The sequence below is a fragment of the Urocampus carinirostris genome, chromosome 1 (genome assembly GCF_059441175.1).
Source record: "Urocampus carinirostris isolate Australia breed hairy pipefish chromosome 1, RoL_Ucar_1.0, whole genome shotgun sequence".
Lineage (NCBI taxonomy): Eukaryota > Metazoa > Chordata > Actinopteri > Syngnathiformes > Syngnathidae > Urocampus > Urocampus carinirostris.
This window is the reverse complement of record NC_142349.1, coordinates 29,823,224-29,842,570: the sequence shown is the minus strand read 5'-3', so window position 1 is coordinate 29,842,570 and position 19,347 is coordinate 29,823,224. Positions and strand designations below refer to the sequence as shown.

The following is a 19,347-nucleotide window of genomic DNA, read 5'->3' as shown; positions in this document are numbered from 1 at the left end:
AAGCCTTTTCCGACCCTGACTCCCGCCTGTCCCGTTTTTTCACCTGTTTGTCTCCCGCTACGACTTGTTTTGATCCCGACCACGTCTGCTCCCCCGTCCCGACTTAAGAACCGTTTTTGATCCTGACCACATCTGCTCTCTTGTCCCGGCTCACGACCCGTTTCTGTCGCAGACCACATTGTTGCTCTCCTGTCCCGGCTATCGACCTGTTTTTCCGTCCCCTGACACCGCCATCTTCCGCTACAGAAGATCCACTTCCGTATTTGGATCACAATCAGGTTGAGAGAGCATCGGATCGCTGCCCTTCCTCTTTCTTCAATAAAAATGTTAAAAAACGTTACGCGATTGGGTCTACCCTGTGTGCTGGTCGTGACATCCTGGGCAAAAATTTGAAGCAAACAGTGCTTCAAGGTCAATTTGCGTCTCTTTAATCTGTTTTTTTTCCCAGTGCTTTTTGGCACTTGTTTTCAGTTGCACTACACAATACAGCAAGTGCAACTCTACCTTTAGCTCACTTAGTGACAAAGACGCATTTTCACATCATATACAGTTTTTAAAACCTTTTTATTAGGAGGAACTTAGTCTCAGCTAACAATTAATCCTTTTTTTTATTGTTGAAAGAATAATTTATTTTTTGTTTGTCATGAGATGCACAAGAAAAACTAACTCACTCAGTGCTAAATTTTTTCATAATTTATGTTTTGTTTTTTTGAATCCCAATCTCAGATAAGATTGATTTTCAGGTTGAAAGTAATAAATTATTGTTTTCACTATATTGTATTCATATATGTAATTCATAAACATATTCATAGGTCCAACATTTTTCCGTTTTTAAAAAAAAATGTTTGCCAGTGAAGGAGTTAAGGGAGTTATTTTCTCCTTTACAGGTGCTGATGAAACAGGCTTAAACATCAACACTCACCTTCACACCAATTGAGGATATACACATTTTTTGGCATTATATAATTATAATAATAATAATGATAATAATAATAATAATAATGTAATTTGGATGAATAAGGAAAAATGCGCACAAACCTCCTGATCAGGTGAGATGGCGACGGCGAACACCTTGACGCCATGTAGCCTAGCTTCGTTGGCAGCCTCTTGCACGCCCCCACAGGGCTCCTTGTATCCAGTGATGGGATGGCCGTCAGTCACCACCACAATGTACTTGTTTTCATGGTAGTGAGAACCCCTGTGAAGCACAACAAAGGTAATTGTTGGGATTGAGAGAGAGAGGAGGAGGAGGAGAGGGAGAGAGAGAGAGAGAGAGAGAGAGAGAGAGAGAGAGAGAGAGAGAGAGAGAGAGAGAGAGGGACCAAGAGAAAAAAAAGTGGGAGAGAGAGAGAGAAGTAAAAGAGGGAGATAGAGTGTGAGAGAGAAAGAGAGGGGGAGAGAGGAAAGAGAGAGAGAGAGAGAGACATAGATACAGAGAGATGGAGCTAGATACAGATAGAAAAAAATAGGGCCGGATATACATAGAAAAAGAGATAAAGCTATAGATGGATATCAAAAAGAGATAGTGTTAGATAGATAGATAGATAGATAGATAGATAGATAGATAGATAGATAGATAGATAGATAGATAGATAGATAGATAGATAGATAGATAGATAGATAGATAGATAGATAGATAGATAGATAGATAGATAGATAGATAGATAGATAGATAGATAGATAGATAGATAGATAGATAGATAGATAGATAGATAGATAGATAGATAGATAGATAGATAGATAGATAGATAGATAGATAGATACTTTATTCATCCTTGTAGGGAAATTCACACTTCCAGCAGTGTCCTTGTGTTGAAAAATAAAATAATAAAATAAAAGATATAGAATACAAAAATACCCAATATAACGTGTTGATATAGAGTATTTAAATAGTGCTACAGAAAGTACACACTGTGATAAAAATAAGGTAACATGCAAATGTGGGGGTGGGGTTTAATGTGGGCTTTTACTCCCCCGGGTGGAGTTAAAGAGCCTCATAGCATGAGGAAGAAATGTTCTCCTCAGTCTGTCAGTGGAACAAGATAAATAGATAGAGCTATAGATAGATGTAAAGCTATAGAGCGATTGAGAGACGGACGGACAGACAGACATCGAGTTAGAAATTATCCGTATTTGATTAATGATGATTCTTACGCTACGAGTAGCTCAGCAAGGCCCCTCTTGATGGCACAGTCGGTGTAAGTCCCCTTTCCGATGTATTTGATGGTATCAATGTCATTCTTCAGGGCCTGGCGGTCAGTGCTCAGGTCACTCAGCTCGCGCACCAGGATGACGTCATCGCTGTAGTGCAGGGCCCCCGAGTTCCACGTCAGGTAGCGGTCACACTGATGACGCCTACATGCAGAAAAATTGTCAGTAGAGTTTGTGTCGCGAAAAGCCACTCAAAAGAGTTCAAGCGTAGGGCTTCTTACATGTCCCTCAGTTCATCTATGAAGCGTTTGGTGAATTCTTTGATCTGGTCTATGTAAAAGTTGGGAGGCTTCTGTCTGAGGGCCACGCTCTCAGATGTATCCAATACGAAGAAAAGGTCAACAGGACATTCTGACAACACAAAACGGAGACAACGATTGGAGATATTTTCAGGCTCATGAATGTCCATCCATCCATCCATCCATTATCTGAACCGCTTATCCTCAGTAGGGCCGTGTGGGTGCTGGAGCCAATCTCAGCCATCTTCGGGGAGTGGGCAGGGGACACTCTGAAAGGGTTGCCAGGCAGTCGCAGGACACCCGGAGACAGACAACTCACTCGGTCACTCATTCACACTTACGGACAATTTGGACCAGCCAACTAACCTGAAATGCATGTCTTTGGAATGTGGGAAGAAACCGGAGTGCCCAGAGGAAACCCACGCAAGCAAGGGGAGAACATGCAAACTCCACACAGGAAGGTTGGAGCCCATGAATGTAAACTGTTTAAAATGTGTCCATTCGTTCCATGTAAAACAATATCTGGTGTGAGCAGTGCAAGCCTCCATCAGGTGTGCTGCCAGCAGACCCGTCCTTATTTGCATGAGGCTCCGTACGATGCAAACTTCAAAATGGGAACAATTCTACATTACTAGTTTTTTTCAGTTTCACCAATATCATTGGGCGAATCTCTTCAACCTTTCAACCTGAAAATCAATCTTATCTGAGATTGGGATTCAAAAAAACAAAACATAAATTATGGAAAAATTTAGCAAATTTTAATTTTTAATCCATCTCAGTTTCACCAATATCATTGGGCGAATCTCTTTTTTTTAATCACATGCTCAAATTCAACAATATTTACTTGGTAACATATAAGATAAGGGCTTAATGCCTCTCTTAAAATAAGAATGTACTTTTACATAACATATCTGAAAGCAACAATGCATATCTGGTCCAACTTCCGCGTGCAGTTTGTCTAGAGCCGTGTTTTTCAACTGGTGTGTCATGGACCCGTTTTTAGTGGGTTGCGGGCTTTTGCCATGGCAAAATAATGCTAAGGAGAAAAAAGAAGAAGAAGAGAAGAAAAAAACAAAGGTTCAATAACACTCCTTAACAGTAGATGGCGATAATGCCCTGCTCAGACTTTTCTATCTCTTCAGTCAATTGGTGTATTTGAGAGGGACCATGTCTCATTTTATTGTGTTTTTGTTGTTTTGTGTGATTTTCTGCCAATAAAAATAGGTCCCTATAAGGGAGTGATAAGGGGGAGGGAAAGTGGAAAACATTGACAACAACAATCGAAGAAGGAAATGATTTGTAAAATATAAAAATTGTGTTCAAGGGTCTGCCATTTAAGCGCTGTTGGAAGATACAGTAAATTGTTTCCAAATTTGACATTTAAATCATTTTAACAGTATATTAATCTTTATTAACCACATACTCAAATAATTATCAATATTTAGGTATAGTCTAAAAATATTTTTAATTTCTTTTAGTATACGACTATTTTACGACAGTTTTAGGGAGATTAAGGCTTATAAGCGAGTAGCCTATATACGGTACTTGCAGTTGTTTTGGTTTAGCTGGACATTTTGGTTTTTTTCAGGGGGAAAGGGTGAATCTATTGCACTATCTCTTCTTTGAAACGCTAAATCCTTTCTTCCGATAAATTTGAGAAGTGTACATTTTTTTCAAGATTTAGGTTGCAGCCTGTCACTAGGGTGGAATCAGTGGAATGGTAGGTCTTGAAGTCAGTGGGCAACCTGTGGTCTAGAGCGACCGCACTGAGAGGCATCCATTCCAGGCAACATTCAATTCCACACAAATAAAGAATGTGAAACTTACCAGCGGACCTGGGTCTTTGAACCTGTGTTTGCGCTTTGGCCAAGAAGACGCACAGCAGCACAAGAAGCCCTCTCAAAGCCACCATGGCTGGACTGATTAAAAATGAACCGAAACAAAACAAAACAAAAATCCACAGGGATAGAAAAAAAGAGAGAAAAAGCTTAACGAATCTCCACACCCGGGTTCTGTGTGAATAAATTCGGCAAACTTTTGTGTTCCGCCCGCTGCAGTTCGTCCAGGCGAAAGCAGGAGCGCGCAGAGGAGGACGACGCGCACAAGGGAGGAGGGGGCGTGCACGCGCTCCTTTTTTTCCTCGTGCACGAGAATCACTTTTGGCAGGAGAGCGGATGGGTTAAAGGTTTACTCAAAATCTTGGATATGAGTGCTCCTTAAAAGGCCTCTGAAAAGAGTCATGGACATATGGAAAGTGTGCAAATAGGGTTTGGTTGTTGCAGGAGAAAACTTTCAAACTAATGTTTGACTTCTATGATTGGAAATGTAAAAAACTAGCTTCACATTATTATTGATTTTAAATACATTTGGCGATGAAAACAACTACATGGCTACATAGGTGCTATTTTTTCCCACATTTGACACAAACCTTAAAGCAAATTTCCAGTCTGTAAGATATTTTTTCTCCTCTCTGTAAGCACATCTGGTTTTCCAGACTTGATATGAACATTCAAAGGAAAAAGGGGCGACGCAAAGGAAGAGGGGAAATTTTGGCTCACGCCGCAGTTTCAGCAGAAAGAAACACAGTGCCATCTAGCGAGATTTTTGGACACGATTTGTGGAAACGGCGGTTAAGGAGAGCTGTGCGCACCCATTGACGGAGGAGAAGCCGTGGGAGCGTTCATTTGGCCAGGTGATGATGTTTCATGGTTGCTGAGGACTTACATGTGACTTGTGGGACTGCCTTGGACTCAGTTTTTCCACTGAGCTCACTTTTCTTGGAGACACAGTTGTGCACAGTGAGCAGAAGAGAAGATGGGGTGGGTAGGTGGGTGGGGACCAAACATCTGGTAATGATCTGTGTTTACGAGACAGTCCTCGTAATAAATCATTTCGGCTTTTATGGCAGCATGTATAAATTGTGATGCCTGCCTTACGCGATGGCTCCATGCAGGATCCACGGTACTCCAGAGAAATTAGAATTTGGCTGTGTTTTCACTTAGATGTGAATTCGTGCTCCAAGAGAGAATGGTGCGCTATAGAATCACGACAAGGTAAGATAAAACATGGGCAGCACGGCGGCGCAGTGGTTAGCGCATGTGCGGCACAGTTCTAAGGTCTTGGGAACCTCCTGTGTGGGTTCAAATCCAGCTGCCGGACTTACTGTGCGGAGTTTGTATGTTCTCCCCGTGCTTGCGTGGGTTTCCTCCGGGCACTCCGGTTACCTCCCACATTCCAAAGACATGCATTTCAGGTGGATTTGCCGGTCCAAATTGTCCCTAGGTGTGAATGAGCGAGCGAGTTGTCTGTCCCTGTGTGCCCTATGAGTGGCTGGCAACCAGTTCAGGGTGTCCCCTACCCACTGCCCGATGATTGCTGGGATGGGCTCCAGCACCCCCGCGACCCTACTGAGGATAAGCGGTGCAGCTTATGAGATGAGAGGGGATAAAACATGTAGGCATACATAATGACTCATCAAGCCCCACTTTTGGCAAACCCTTGTGGCTAGAAAAATGACTTTCCATTTGATCCTGACGTTAATTAGACAGTAGTAGTCGCAAAACTGAGTCAGTGGGCAAGGAAGCCAAAAGGCTAAACATAGAAGCACTTTTATTATTAACATACTATTTGTGTCATAAAAAAAGTCGATGAAATGATGATTCGGAATCTGCGTGATCATGAAAAAAAGTAGAGGGGGTGGGTGTAGTGTACATCAACAGCATTTCCCATGTATCAATTACAGACTGTTATATATCAACTTAAAGAAGGCAAATGACAAAAAAAGTGGCCATCTTGACAGTTTACTATAGCACAGGAGTCTGCAAACGATACCACATTGGCCACATACCCATCAAGCCTTTGAAACCGGCCTGCCAAACAAAAACGGTAAAAATATAATGCTTCGGGTGCCACCAATAAAACTATATTTTTCATTGCGCGTCTTTTAAATTACTGCCTACATTATATTATTTTTTTTATTTTATTCAGAAATATTTTTTCTCAAATTTTACGTGATAATACAACCACTTCTGAACTATAGCACTATTGAGTTTTTCAATCCAAATGATCAAATGTTGTGCTAATAGATATATTACTTTGATTCAATTATTTTTAATTAAAGGTGACGTGCATTGTTTAAGGTGTCCTTAAAAAGTCAAAAGTAAAATATTTTCACTTTTAAGTGTGTGAACAATGCCCAACTGAGTTCATAGAGCCTTTAAACTGTTCAGGATTTGCTACAGATTGGGAAGCAGGGAGCGGGGAAACAGTGGTTTCCTGCTCATCCTCATAATTTTATGTTAGTGTAGCAAGAAAATGGTGAAAGTACAGAAAGGTCAATCAAATTCAAACGCCAACACAAACCCCCAAAAGATAAATAATAAATAATAGGATAGCTTTTTTTAAACACGTCTAAGAAATACACATTCTTGCACATGCCACACAAGCAGTTTTCCAGAGGCAGCAATGATGACTTAAGCCGGAAGATAGCATCAACAAGTACATTTCCAAATTCCGGAGAGGACCACAAAATATTTTATTTATAAATACATACATTTATGAATTCATGTTTTAAAATAGATTGATTTGAATGGTCCCTTTATAAACAAATATGCAATAAAATGTAACTTGTGCAAATGCAAACTAGAAATATTGGATAAGCTTAGAAGACCCACCACCGGACCCCTCATGTATTGCCGAAGTAACAGATCTAAGATTCTCGGCATTCACAAATTATATATACATAAATGACAATTTTTTCCCCTCCAGGCCTTGCTCCTATGCAAAAATGTTACCCCAATGCAGGCCACGAAGCAAAACTTTTGCCAAGCCTCCGCACTAGCGGATACAAGGCGCCGTTGGAGACTGCAGGAAATAGCAGCCCAATCAAGATATTGCAAATGCCAGGAAATGGCCCAGATGAACTTCAGAGTTATCAGCCAGCCATCATTCACTCGTCTCCTCGTGTCGTCCGAGTAGAACAATTTAAAACAAAAAAGCCATTTAAGGATAAACTATTATCATCTTCACGATTATAGCTGATGTCTACCAGAAACACTCAAGTCAAATGTAGCTATACTGCCCTCTAGTGCAGGTTTTGTGAAACATTTTGGAGACAAGGCACTTTTCACGCACACCAACATGTGAATTTGAAGGCCAATTCAACTTTCACATATTTAACCTACTAATCATTTGGTATTTCAATATGTTGACATCTATTTTATTGTTTTACTATATTTTGAAGTGTGTTTTTCTAATGAACTGACAAAATAATAATCAAAAATATTCTTGTTTTTACATTTTACAAGCATAACAAGTTAAAACAACTTTACCCAAAGAATAGGTTACAACAACAAAAATGTAACAATAGTTCAAACTGTATAGAAAATCAGTACTCAAAACAGAAGCATTTTTGTGCAACAGTTTTCTAAAATTATTAAGTATACCATTAGGGAGATGGTGTAATAATAGTCTGTGGTTTGTAATAATCTGTGGTCTCTGCAGCTGCTTTGAGATTATTTGTGATTAAGGGCTATACAAATAACATGACTTGACTATAAAAAAATTAAATAAATTATATAGATTACATCCAAACGGGTTCAAAGTATTTTACTAGAAAAAATATAATAAAGTAAAAAAAAAATAATCAGTGTGACAATTTTTGCAAGGTTTGCTGAAAAATCATCAACAAACAAAAATAGTTCTGAAAATTAATTACCAGTACCCGAACAATCTCCTGAGGCGTGATCTGTTATGACCTATTAATACCTTGAAATATGAGCATTACTCAGATTACTGAAATATAATCCACATATTGGACACTGGTTCACTTTTAGAAAATAATGACCAATAATACAATATAATTGAACATTAAAGCACACTGGTAGAGAAACACTTGTCTATTGTATGAATTAAAACCAATTTCTGAATGACAAACTCACACTGAAAAATAATTAACATTTAATTTTCAACTAGTCAAACTCACAAAAAAACAACGGGCTTATCAAGGAAGCAAAATGTTTCTGTAATTTACATGGCTGCCTTTCATGATCGATATCGAGACAATATTCGATACATCAGTTAAAATATATAAAGCTCAGCACCTTGGACAACATAATCATGCTTGAGGAAAAAGATCAAGTCTTTGGGGCAGCAATGTGTGTAAAGTTCCTTGACTTTGCCCCTCAGCAGAGTTAGTTCATTCCTGAGTGACTTTTGAGGTGTCTCCTAAGGTGGTTCAGACAAGTGTACGTCTTGGGGCAGATCTGGCAGTGGAAAGGCCGCACCCCCGAGTGGTTGAGCATGTGCTGCTTTAGCACGCTCCCGTCCGAGAAGGCCTTCCCACACTGCGAGCAGACGTACGGACGTTCTCCCGTGTGCACACGCATGTGCACAGTCACCTTGTGCGCCATGGTGAAGCCCTTGCCACACACCGTGCACTTGAAGGGCCTCTCGCCAGTGTGGGTGAGGCGGTGAGTGCGCATGGCGCCCATCTGCGAGAAGGCCTTCCCGCAATCGGGGCACGCATGGGGCTTTTCGCCGGTGTGGACGCGTGTGTGGCTCCTCAGGCCGCCGGCAGTGGAGAAACACTGAGAACAATGTGTGCATTGATAAGGCCGCTCGCCTGTGTGCGTGCGCATGTGCTGCTTCAAGTCGTAGCGGTTGCGGAAGCCGCGGCCGCACACCGGGCAGCTCTCGGGTCGTTCGTCGTTGTGTCGCAGTTCGTGATTGGACAAGCACTTTTCTGAAAGGAAGCACTTGCCGCACTCCTGGCACTGGTAGGGTTTCTCGTGGTCAACCCGCTGATGGTACTTGAGTTCGCTGATCCCGGGGAAGGTCTCGTCGCAGTAGCGGCACCTGAAGCGATGGTTGGGGCTGTAGGGTAGCTGGTGCTCTGTCATTTGATGGTTCCTCAGAAGGTGCGCCATCTTGAAGGTCTTCCCGCAGTGCGAGCACTCGTACTTGCTGAGCAGCTGCACGCACTGGTGCCTGAGGCTTTCGTGCACGGAGCGGAACTGGCATCCGCACTTGGTGCAAATGTGGGCGGCGTTTTTGCATTTCCTCTTCCTGTGGCCAGACAGGTGAGCCTCCGTGCGGAAGGCTTTTCCGCACTGGGAGCACTTGTATGGCTTGACAGCCGTGTGGAACCGCTGATGCTCCAGGAATTCAAAGCGATACTTGAAGCTCCTTCCGCAGAGCGGACAGTTGTGGGTGACCCGTGCCCGAGGGTAGGCCGATTTGTTAGCCAGCTTCTTGGAGGGCAAAGACGAAATCCGATGAGCAGAAGCGCATTTCCTGCGTTTACCGCCGCTCAGTAACTTGGAGGTCTCCATCTCGCTGACCTCCTCGTGGCGTTGTTGATGTTTCAGGAGACACTTCGAGGAGATGAAACTCTTCCCGCATTGTTTGCACTGGTACGGCTTGTCATGATCCACCTGCTGGTGGTACTTGAGATCGCCGATGCCAGAAAAGCCTTCGCCGCAATGGCTGCACTTGAAAAGGCGGCTCTGAACATGAGTGGCAAGGTGTTCCTTCAGGCTGCTGGACTTTTGGAATGTCTTCCTGCAGTGCACGCAATCATAGTGACGCCCTCGTTTCGGGCAATGGTGTCGGAATTTGTCCAAGGACGAGGTGAAGCTGTTCCCACATTTTATGCACAGGTAGGCGGCGTTTTTACATTTGCGCAGTCGGTGGCCGGCCAGCAGAGTGGCCGTTCGGAAAGCTCTACCACACTCGGAGCAGTTGTAAGGCTGAAGGCCGCTGTGTACTCGCTGGTGCTCCACCAGCACAGAATGATGCTTGAAGCATTTGCCGCATTCAGAACATTTGTGTGTCGCTACCTGTGGTCGGCGACAAGGAGACAAGGGCATTTCTGTTCTTTTTGGAGACTCGGGAAATTCACTGGACGTAGAAGGGTTTGTGGAGAGTTCTTCGTCAAACATGACTATCTGAGGGACATTGTGGTCGTCGTCGCAAACACTTGGGTGTGACGTTATGGCCACCTCCAAGGAGGGGGGCAAAGACAAAGATGGGATGAGGAGATCGTCGGATTGAAAAGGAGCTGTGCAAAGAAGAACATGGATCAGCTATTTTGACAAAACTCAACATTCGCATTCATTATTCACACATACCAACAGTGTTTTTGCCCAATTTTCCATGACACTCTTTGCTTTGGAGTAGGAATTTGAGGTCTTCTCCAGTTGAAACACACTGTATGTACTCCTCAAGAACAGCAGGGGCAGCACTAAACCAAGAGGCAGTCTAAAAAATAAATACATGAATAACTTTGCTGGTAGAGGCAAACTTGGTTTGGACTTCTTTTGGTCATTTTTGACGATGCACCTGCTTGAAATCTGGTATTGGCAGCAATTCCTCGAGTCTGGTGAAGAATTCACAAACTAGCGTCTCCAGCGCTGTGTCAAAGTCAGGACCGTACTCGACTGGAAACACATTCTTTGGGGTAAACAGAATCAAAGACATGATGCACTGAAACACATCAAATAGCTTTTGGAGTCATCTGAATATATTACGGATACATGTGCGCATGTCACTAATCCGCAGTTTGCAATAATCTGTGTTCTGTGCAGCCCTTTGAGACTCCTTGTGATAAAGGGGTATACAAATAAACATCATTTGACTTGACGGCATAAAAGTAATAGTCTTGGATACCTTTTAACAACTGCAAAATATAAATTGTTTCCTCCGTGTAAAATGGTCCAAATGGCTATTTGAGTGGTTAAGGTATTCAAACTCGGTCTAATTAAAGGGACACTGTGTAATATTTGACCACTAGATGTCGCCATTAATGTGCAATGCAACAGAAAGCGAATGCACCTTGGCATAAGGAAGAAGAAAAATTACGGTAACTCAAAGTTACAATTTTTTTTTTCTTCTTTCACAGCCTTTCACATGTTTTTTTGGGTACCCTTACCAGTAAGATGGTGGACAATCAGGTCAGCTCCCTCTAGATGAGTCTCATGTTATGTTGAGCGAATTCAAATTTCTCAACCTACGACTATCTAAAAGAGCTTAATAGAATTTGGAACTGTTTTACTCATTGCCACCATCTCCTGGCTGAGGCAATGATTGCAATCAACTGATGCGCGTGCAAGTACGTGCCTTCTTTTTTCATTCTTTTTGGGGTGGACTGTACTTGCAGAGGGCCTCTTATTACTTTCACAATTTTCATGCTACACAAACAAATAGAAAAAAAAGCAATTGAAACCAGCTGGAACGAGCATGACGTTATCATCCAGCACTTCCCCCAAACCTCCATTCCTCCTACCTAATGTCTTCCTTCCAACTTTGCTAAAAATAAGATAAAGAAAATTTAAATAATAAAGCGTAAGGGCTCTTTGAACTCAGTTGGGTATTGTTAACACATACCCAATAAAAAGAATATTTACTTTTCAACACCTAAAAGAGCACAGCCCACCAACAGAAAAAACACAGTTAAATGATAGTTTATGTATTTCGCGTATTATACGTATTACTTTTTCCCTGGATGGAGTTTTTCTCACTACTAAAAGGCGCTAGAGAATACACAATGTCCCATTAGGCAACACTTAACAGCTTAATTCTTGTTTGTTAAGGCAGCACCATGTGGACAAATGTGGCAGTGTTTCTGACCGTGTATACATCTACAAACCTCGAAACGACTTTTGAATGGCGAAAGTGACTCATGCATAAGATCGATATGGCTGTCTTAATTATGTTGTGCTCATTTTTGATTAAAAAAAAAAAAAAAAAACGTAAGTGAAAGGAACATTAAATTTAGGGCTGTTGGTCAGTACACATTGCAATGGTAGTAAGTCACTAAGAGGTCACCAGTGAACTTATACAATGCATTCCGAAAATGTACAGGAATTGGATCTATCTATCCATCTACCTTGGTCATATCCCTCAAAGAAGGGTGACTGACAGCAAGACAAACACATACAATAACAAAGAAAATAAAAGAGGAAAAAAAAGGACTTGGATACCTTAAGGAAATGTTCCCTGCCATCAGTATCTTCAATGAGGCCTTGCACCAGTTTCATGAAGTTGGCCTCTGGTGCTTCAGTCACAGGATCATAAGTCTAGAGGTCAGAACACAGAATTGCAACCAACGGGCAACAGATTCTCTGACATGACAATAGGATCACTGACCTCTTCAATACAAGATGTTCGGATCCTGTTGAGGTGAATTTCTACAGCTTTGAAATCATCTGGATGCTCAGAACGCAACAATTCAAGAGTGGTCTGGTGAAGACGTAAACAAATTAGTTGTTTTCAGAAAAAAAAAAATCACACAATCCAGCAATCCATCAAGGGTGCACATTTTAGTTACTTTCATTACACTGATCAGGCACCCTCTTTTATGTCAACGTCATGTATTTAGCTTTGTTTTTCAGAACTATACTTAATCATTCAGCAAACATTTGTAGCCTACCCAACAAATTATTATCATGGATGATAAGGGATATTTTCCAAGCGCCACATTTATTCACAAACAATGAAAAAAAACACGCCTGGTCAAAAGGGTACATATAATTTAAAGCAGGGGTCTCTAATGTGGTTCCCAATAAGAACACCCGAGTAGCCCGCGGACTGGTTCTGGAAATAGCTCACCAGTGCTGGGTCATTATAACTGTCCATAAGAATTATTTTTTTATTTAGTGGTTGACTGAATCTAATTAACACCACTTCCGATAATTAACCTGGTAATAGCGTAATAGTTGTTATTGTTAGATGTTATTTCGGAAATGCATATCAAACTGGTAGCCATTAGCGCAAATTAGTGACAAAAGGTTGCTCCATGCTTCAAAAAGGTTGGGGACCACTGATTTTAAACAGCAAATAAAAGACAACCTTTGATACAGAAAAGTCATATTGAATGTTTAAACTCACTCTGGCTCTCAGGCCTAGCGACAAGAGTCTGCCTTCCCTTTTACTCATGAGCTCGGGAACAGCGTCTGTAACCATGGTTACGAACTCCTCCAGCTTCCCATAATGCTTGATGTTCCTCTGGCGAACTACTTCCCACATCACTGCTGACATCAGCCTCAGCGGTGGAACCAGTAGGGCCAACGAGGACAGTGGTAAATTGAATTCTTTAAACACAAAGTAGGAAGTACAAAATGTTAAAAAGGGAAGAAGTTAAAGCAAATACCCTTGGTTGACTAGATCGAGTACTTAACGTACAAATTCACACACTGAAGACGATTGATCTGCTTGGTGTTTATCGGTCGCTGCTTCTTTATGTCTCAGCGATCACAAAATCATTTTTAAGGGCCCGTGCATTTACTTTTTTTTGGTATTTATTTTCAGAAAAGCAGCACAGTCTGCAAGAGCATTGTTTATTGTGACTGTAGTTTCTAGAAATAGTCTTATGTTCTGCATCACAGCAACATTGGTTATCATAAAGGGATCACAATATGTTACAATAAAACAACAGCACAACCAAACTCTTATACAAACAAACAGATCATGCATAAATAAAATATCGCGAGCGCTAAAACCCAAGTTGCTAATTCTAAGAGCGAATGCTATTGAGCTAGCATAACAATCGTCGTTCCAGGGATTAGTCGCGGCCTGTGGAGCCGAAGAAACACTTTTGCAGAGAGAATCGGTTAACTGTACGTGTTTGTGGTGTTTCTTCGTTAAATCCTTACCCATGTCTGTCATTTTGTTTTAATTCTTCAACTTAGGTGGAAGGCAAAAATTCCGCACAGAAAAACATCCATTGTATTCACATTTAGCCCACAAGCTAACAGTTTACGAAGCGGGGGCGCCAACTTCTTCCTGAAACATTCTCCTGTGCGTTGGTATACATTACGTCATCTTTTTTGTAGTGGGTACGTTCGTTTTGCTGACTTCTCCGCCCCGAATGGAACCGTTAAAATAGCGTTAGAAACCTTTTTGTTTGACTTATTCCCGGCGAAATATTTGTTAAACCTAATTTACTAGTGATTCTTTGAAAATAGTTGGCATTGTTAACTCTTAATACATAAATAAATACATTCATGAAAATATTCAAATAGCCCATTAACAGATATTTGGGATGAATTATCTCCCACCGTGAAGATTTTCTAATCTCATCTCATCTCAACTCATTAGCTGCACCGCTTATCCTCAGTTGGGTCGCAGGGGTGCTAGAGCCCATCCCAGCAATCATCGGGCAGTGGGCAGGGGACACCCTAAACTGGTTGCCAGCCAATCGAAAATTTTATTGTCCTTTTTACAGTACAGTAGAGAGGAAAGCATTCCCGATTTTGCATTAATATGTATAAATATTTGAAGTTATTTCAAAATATTAAATAGTCTGCCACTAGGCCAGGAGTGTCAAAGGTGAATAAAAAGAGGGCCAAATAAAACATTTGGCTTTAATTTGAGGACTGATCAAACGTTGAAAAAACTTTAGAATCGCATATATAGTCTTGTGAACCCAATTGAACCTACTTAAAACCTGACAAATACATTCTGATATAATCATATAAGTAGAGGGATATTTTCTTATGGCTACATCAGTTGTTTTAGACTCTTGGGAATTATGTTTTAATATATTTTGCCTTTTTGATAGTTTTAATGAGTTATCATCAAAGAGAAAACAACTCTACGGAGAGCATTAAAGTATATTCATGAAGTCGACATGACGTCATGAGTCACGTGATATTTATCCGCGATCTTTGTTTGGGGGAAAAAAGCAATCAAACCATAAAGATTAACCACAAGCAAAGTTTTTAGGCTTTAAAGCAATAAATGAGCAAGTTTATCAAGCGAAATGTCATATGAGTATGAAGATGGGTTAGATTTTTAATGATTTGGTTACGAGAACAGAGATTCATATCAAAGTATCATGTAGTTAAACGTGTGGACTACAAAATTCAAAAGTAAACAGAGTAGACGCTGTAGGTCTACTGTGTTTGCAAAGGCAAGAAAGTGTGGTATAATGAGGGAAAGGGTTAAATAACTTGCATCTTATTCCAACACTTTCAACACTTCAGACCTCGTCGTGCATATGCCCTATTTGCAAGCAATGTAAACCCAGATCAGACGGCTTCTGTAGGAGCCCTTTGTTTAGGTTCCTTGCTGTTGGCAATTGTTCAATATAAAAATGTTTGGAACGGGACTACCAGAAAAGATAATGGTTTGTGCTCATATAACTTTTTGATTATGAGATTGGTTTTGAACTCAGCCTCTGGTTGGTAAAGTTTGAATTTTCAAGCATATGATTGGTCAGAGGGCAGCACAGCTGCGCAGTGGTTAGCGCATGTGCGACACAGTTCTAAGGTCTTGGGAACCTCCTGTGTGGGTCCAAATCCAGCTACCAGACTTCCTGTGCGGAGTTTGTATGTTCTCCCCGTGCTTGCGTGGGTTTCCTCCGGGCACTCCGGTTTCCTCACACATTCCAAAGACATGCATTTCAGGTGGATTGGCCGGTCCAAATTGTCCCTAGGTGTGAATAAGCGAGCGAGTTGTCTGTCCCCGTGTGCCCTGCGATTGGCTGGCAACCAGTTCAGGGTGTCCCCTACTCACTGCCCGATGATTGCTGGGATGGGCTCCAGCACCCCCGCGACCCTACTGAGGATAAGCGGTGCAGCTAATGAGATGAGATGATTGGTCAACAATTCCTACGCTAGTAATAGTGAATTAATTATCTGGTGCTGGATGACAATTCCCATGCTTGAAATTAGAAATCTGACCAATCAGTGGCTGAGTTCAAAATCAGTCTCAGACTCAAAAAGTTTTATAAGCACAGATCCAGAAAAGGCAACTAAACAATATTGCTTTTAAATGTGACTGTATAGCAGAAACAGTGAAACTGTACAAAATTATCCTTTATTCAACTTTTTCAACATTCTGACAGGTTTGTGGCAATAAAATAAAACTTACAGCTTGTCTTTATTGTTATTTATTAGCAAAACATCCCTTACCTTCTAATCATGCCTTTTCACGCCCCTGCAAACAGAGTAGACCCTGAGATCCTCCTGTAGGAGCTGCCTGATCAGGGTCTACTCTGTTTGAAAACCGTAGTCCAAACTTTTCACTACATGTAACTTCAATATAAACCTCTGTTCTTGTGACCAAATACATAAAAAACTAATTATATATGCACAGTAGGCCGAGTTTCACATGAATATTAAACAGGGAAAGGTTTTTTAACCCTTTCCCTGTAAATATTCATTGAAAAGTCCGCCTACTACTCAAATACAATTAAGAGTTTGCATGTTCTGAGTCACAAGAACATAAATTAAAATTGGAGTATCATGTAGGTGACATTTTTGACTGAAAAAAACTTTATCAAGCAAATAGGGTAGACGCTGATTGGATAGATCTTACAGAAGCTGCCTGATCGGGGTCTACTCTGTTTGTAAAGGCATTAAAAGGCGTGATTATAAGGGAAAGGGTTAACAGAATCCCTTCAGTCTTTGTACACAATCCCATGTCCCATATTTGTCAGTGCAGCACAAACAGTCACAATTTTGTCACAACTAGACAGAGTAGACTGGAGACTTTCGTCTTTTGAACTTTGTACACATCTTACTGGCAGTGATCCCTTCAAAATGTTGAAACGCTTCAGTCCAATCACTCTCTCCACATGTATTTTGACCGATGATATCTTCCTCGACATCTCCACCTCCTGTGCAGAAAATTGTTTTTTCCCCTTGGTAAAGGCAGGAGTCAGGAGTTCTGTACTACACATTGATGCAAAGTCATCCTTAAGGGTGAAGCCCCTGTCTGCCAACACCTGATTCCCTGGTCTGTGAAGGTTCGGGTCAATTAACCCAGAATCCCGCACTATCTTGATTTCTGAGGCTCTGCCTCCCCATGCAGGTGATAGAAAGCTGACGGAGCCCAATGGTGTGCAAGCAATAAGAAACTTGATTGTACAATATTTCTTGTAGAGCTGTAACTCTGGGCACGAGCCTTGAGGTTCTTTGGAGCTTCAATAAATATCTCAAAGCAGTCAATGATTGTTGTAAGTCTTGGGAATCTGGTCTTGAAGAATGCTGGAATGGTGTTAAAAATACATTCCCGGTCTGGCCAGTGTACCATGAAACCTACCGTATTGCGCACCGGGTTATAGGGCGCACCCCGAAAAAATAGTTTTTGGTCCTATTTTTGACATATATAAGACGCACCGGATTCTAAGGCGCTACAATGGGAACGTGGACAAAACAGTCGGATAGTTCAGTCCAACTTATTACCCCCTTAACATTCCGAAAGCTTGCAAAGACGCAAATACGTGTCGAGAACACGTGCGAATGCGGTGTCCGTAAGATGTCACTCAAATGCATCGTTCCATCATTCGGAAGGTTAAAGTCTTGGGATTCAAGAAATGATAACCATTCCTTCGTATCTATTCTCTTTTTCGCTCGCAACTTTACTTTGAATATGACAATAAACACTTGGAATTGAGTTGAATTTAAAAATAGACACTCCATTCCATCCATTATCTGCACCGCTTATCACAGAAACATCGAGTTCAGTCTGAAACAAGATACAATATAAAACCGGAGGCGTGTTCAGGAGAGTGAGTGATTGCTATCGCGAGCTATCGCTAGCTTCTGAACGGCCAGTGATTATTGAGCGCTCGCGTGCCCGAGTAATCACGGGAGAAAGACCGCTTACTTTGATTTCCAACATGGCGTCGACAGTGCAGAAGATGGAGGATCTCACCCTGACGAGTGCTGTTGGCGATGTAATATATCGTCTTACATTGCCTGGTAATTTTGTGAACAATGCAAGACAGGTATGACCCCTTTTAGTCTATTTTCACTCATAATAAACACTGATTCATAATGATACACTCAACACTGATACACATTGACATCTCGCACACAAAATGTGTGTCTTCATTAAATGTAGACAGTGTGTATATGTTTTTTTATTTCCCCGTTTTTCTGATTATTAGGAACTAGGATTATAATTACCATATGGGTTGCAAATCAGCAAGCTGATATCTTTTTATGTCAACTATTTGTTATTTGTAAAGAGGAAAAACTAAGGAATCTCATAATGATTATATATTTCAGCTGCCTGTGGCAGTATGGAGCAACAGAGAGAGGAATCCTTGTCACCTCTACCAAACAGTCCTTCATCTCCTACTGCTCTCCCTGATGTACCACCTTCTACACCACAGGCAACACCAGTTCTTTATCAAACCCCACAGAGGAAGAGAAATGGAAATGATGACATCCTTGTACAGTTACGACAAGATTTAATAAATCAGCACGAGGACAGAATGGCCATCGATAGAAGAAAGGTTACTGCCCTGGAGGGAATTTTGGAGGCCATCAAAGAGAAATCTAATAGAAAATAAATACCCCAATCTACTTAACTGAACACAATTGGTTTCTTTTGAATTTCGGGAATTTATATGGGTTGTTTATTAGGTTGAATACGGTATACAAACTATACTTCTATGTAAATACTTAGCTCAATAAGTGTTTCAGTAATTTGTAAATGTTTTAACAGTTTTTCATATTAAATTTCGTTTCTCAAGGATGTAGAATTGATTAAACTGAATTTCAGTTGATAAAATTTGTTGGCTTTAATATGCATTACGACAATAATGAGAATCAGATCTTATTTCAATATTCAAATCCATGTTCAGTAATGTTAAACAAGAATAACAATATAAGTGTAATAACATGTTCAGTTCTCTGTTTTTGATGTTATTAAACCTTGAATTTGATAATTCATAACCAGTTATTGTCTTTCTTCCACCAGTGGCCATTCCTTCAATGTGAACACTTGTTTTAGTACTTGATCTACGTCTTTGAAATAATGCCATTTAGATAGTGAACAAATGCAACAGAGTATTAAGAGTAATAATTTTTTTACTGCCAGGGACGAGTCCCATGCAGGATTCGGAACCGCACCCTTTGAGTCAGGTTGCCCATAAACAATACAA

The 19,347-nt window shown here is 41.0% G+C and overlaps 2 protein-coding genes and 1 long non-coding RNA gene across 3 annotated transcripts in view; 1 reads left to right on the top strand and 2 right to left on the bottom strand.

Moving 5' to 3' along the window:
- col6a1 (collagen, type VI, alpha 1) overlaps window positions 1–4,546 on the bottom strand; it is a 33,959-nt gene extending 29,413 nt beyond the window's left edge. Inside the window, exons 1-4 of the mRNA XM_088334232.1 lie at window positions 4,278–4,546; window positions 2,433–2,562; window positions 2,155–2,355; window positions 1,039–1,198 (exon numbers count right to left, since the gene is read on the bottom strand). Of these exons, the coding sequence (XP_088190358.1) occupies window positions 1,039–1,198; window positions 2,155–2,355; window positions 2,433–2,562; window positions 4,278–4,362 (576 nt within the window). The 5' untranslated portion in view covers window positions 4,363–4,546. The remainder of the gene's footprint in view (window positions 1–1,038; window positions 1,199–2,154; window positions 2,356–2,432; window positions 2,563–4,277) is intronic.
- A 3,845-nt stretch (window positions 4,547–8,391) lies between these two features.
- Window positions 8,392–14,266, bottom strand: LOC148374245 (uncharacterized). The gene is made up of 7 exons (XM_088334198.1): window positions 14,102–14,266; window positions 13,338–13,540; window positions 12,597–12,689; window positions 12,431–12,526; window positions 10,791–10,901; window positions 10,580–10,709; window positions 8,392–10,509 (listed from the first exon to the last, which is right to left on the bottom strand). The coding sequence occupies exons 1-7, from the start codon at window positions 14,112–14,114 to the stop codon at window positions 8,642–8,644; spliced, it is 2,514 nt and encodes an 837-aa protein (XP_088190324.1). The 5' UTR covers window positions 14,115–14,266; the 3' UTR covers window positions 8,392–8,641.
- LOC148374244 (uncharacterized) lies at window positions 13,358–19,138 on the top strand. The gene is made up of 2 exons (XR_015850300.1): window positions 13,358–13,528; window positions 18,467–19,138. It is a non-coding gene; the product is annotated as an uncharacterized LOC148374244 (long non-coding RNA).
- Window positions 19,139–19,347: the final 209 nt, after the last annotated feature.

Excerpts from the sequence above, each read along its gene's own strand:
- LOC148374245 (XM_088334198.1), bottom strand. Across the intron at positions 12,690-13,337 it reads CGCTAGGCCTGAGAGCCAGA|ACCACTCTTGAATTGTTGCG; the intron begins GTGAGTTTAAAC and ends CGTCTTCACCAG. Across the intron at positions 10,902-12,430 it reads GCAGGGAACATTTCCTTAAG|AATGTGTTTCCAGTCGAGTA; the intron begins GTATCCAAGTCC and ends TTTACCCCAAAG.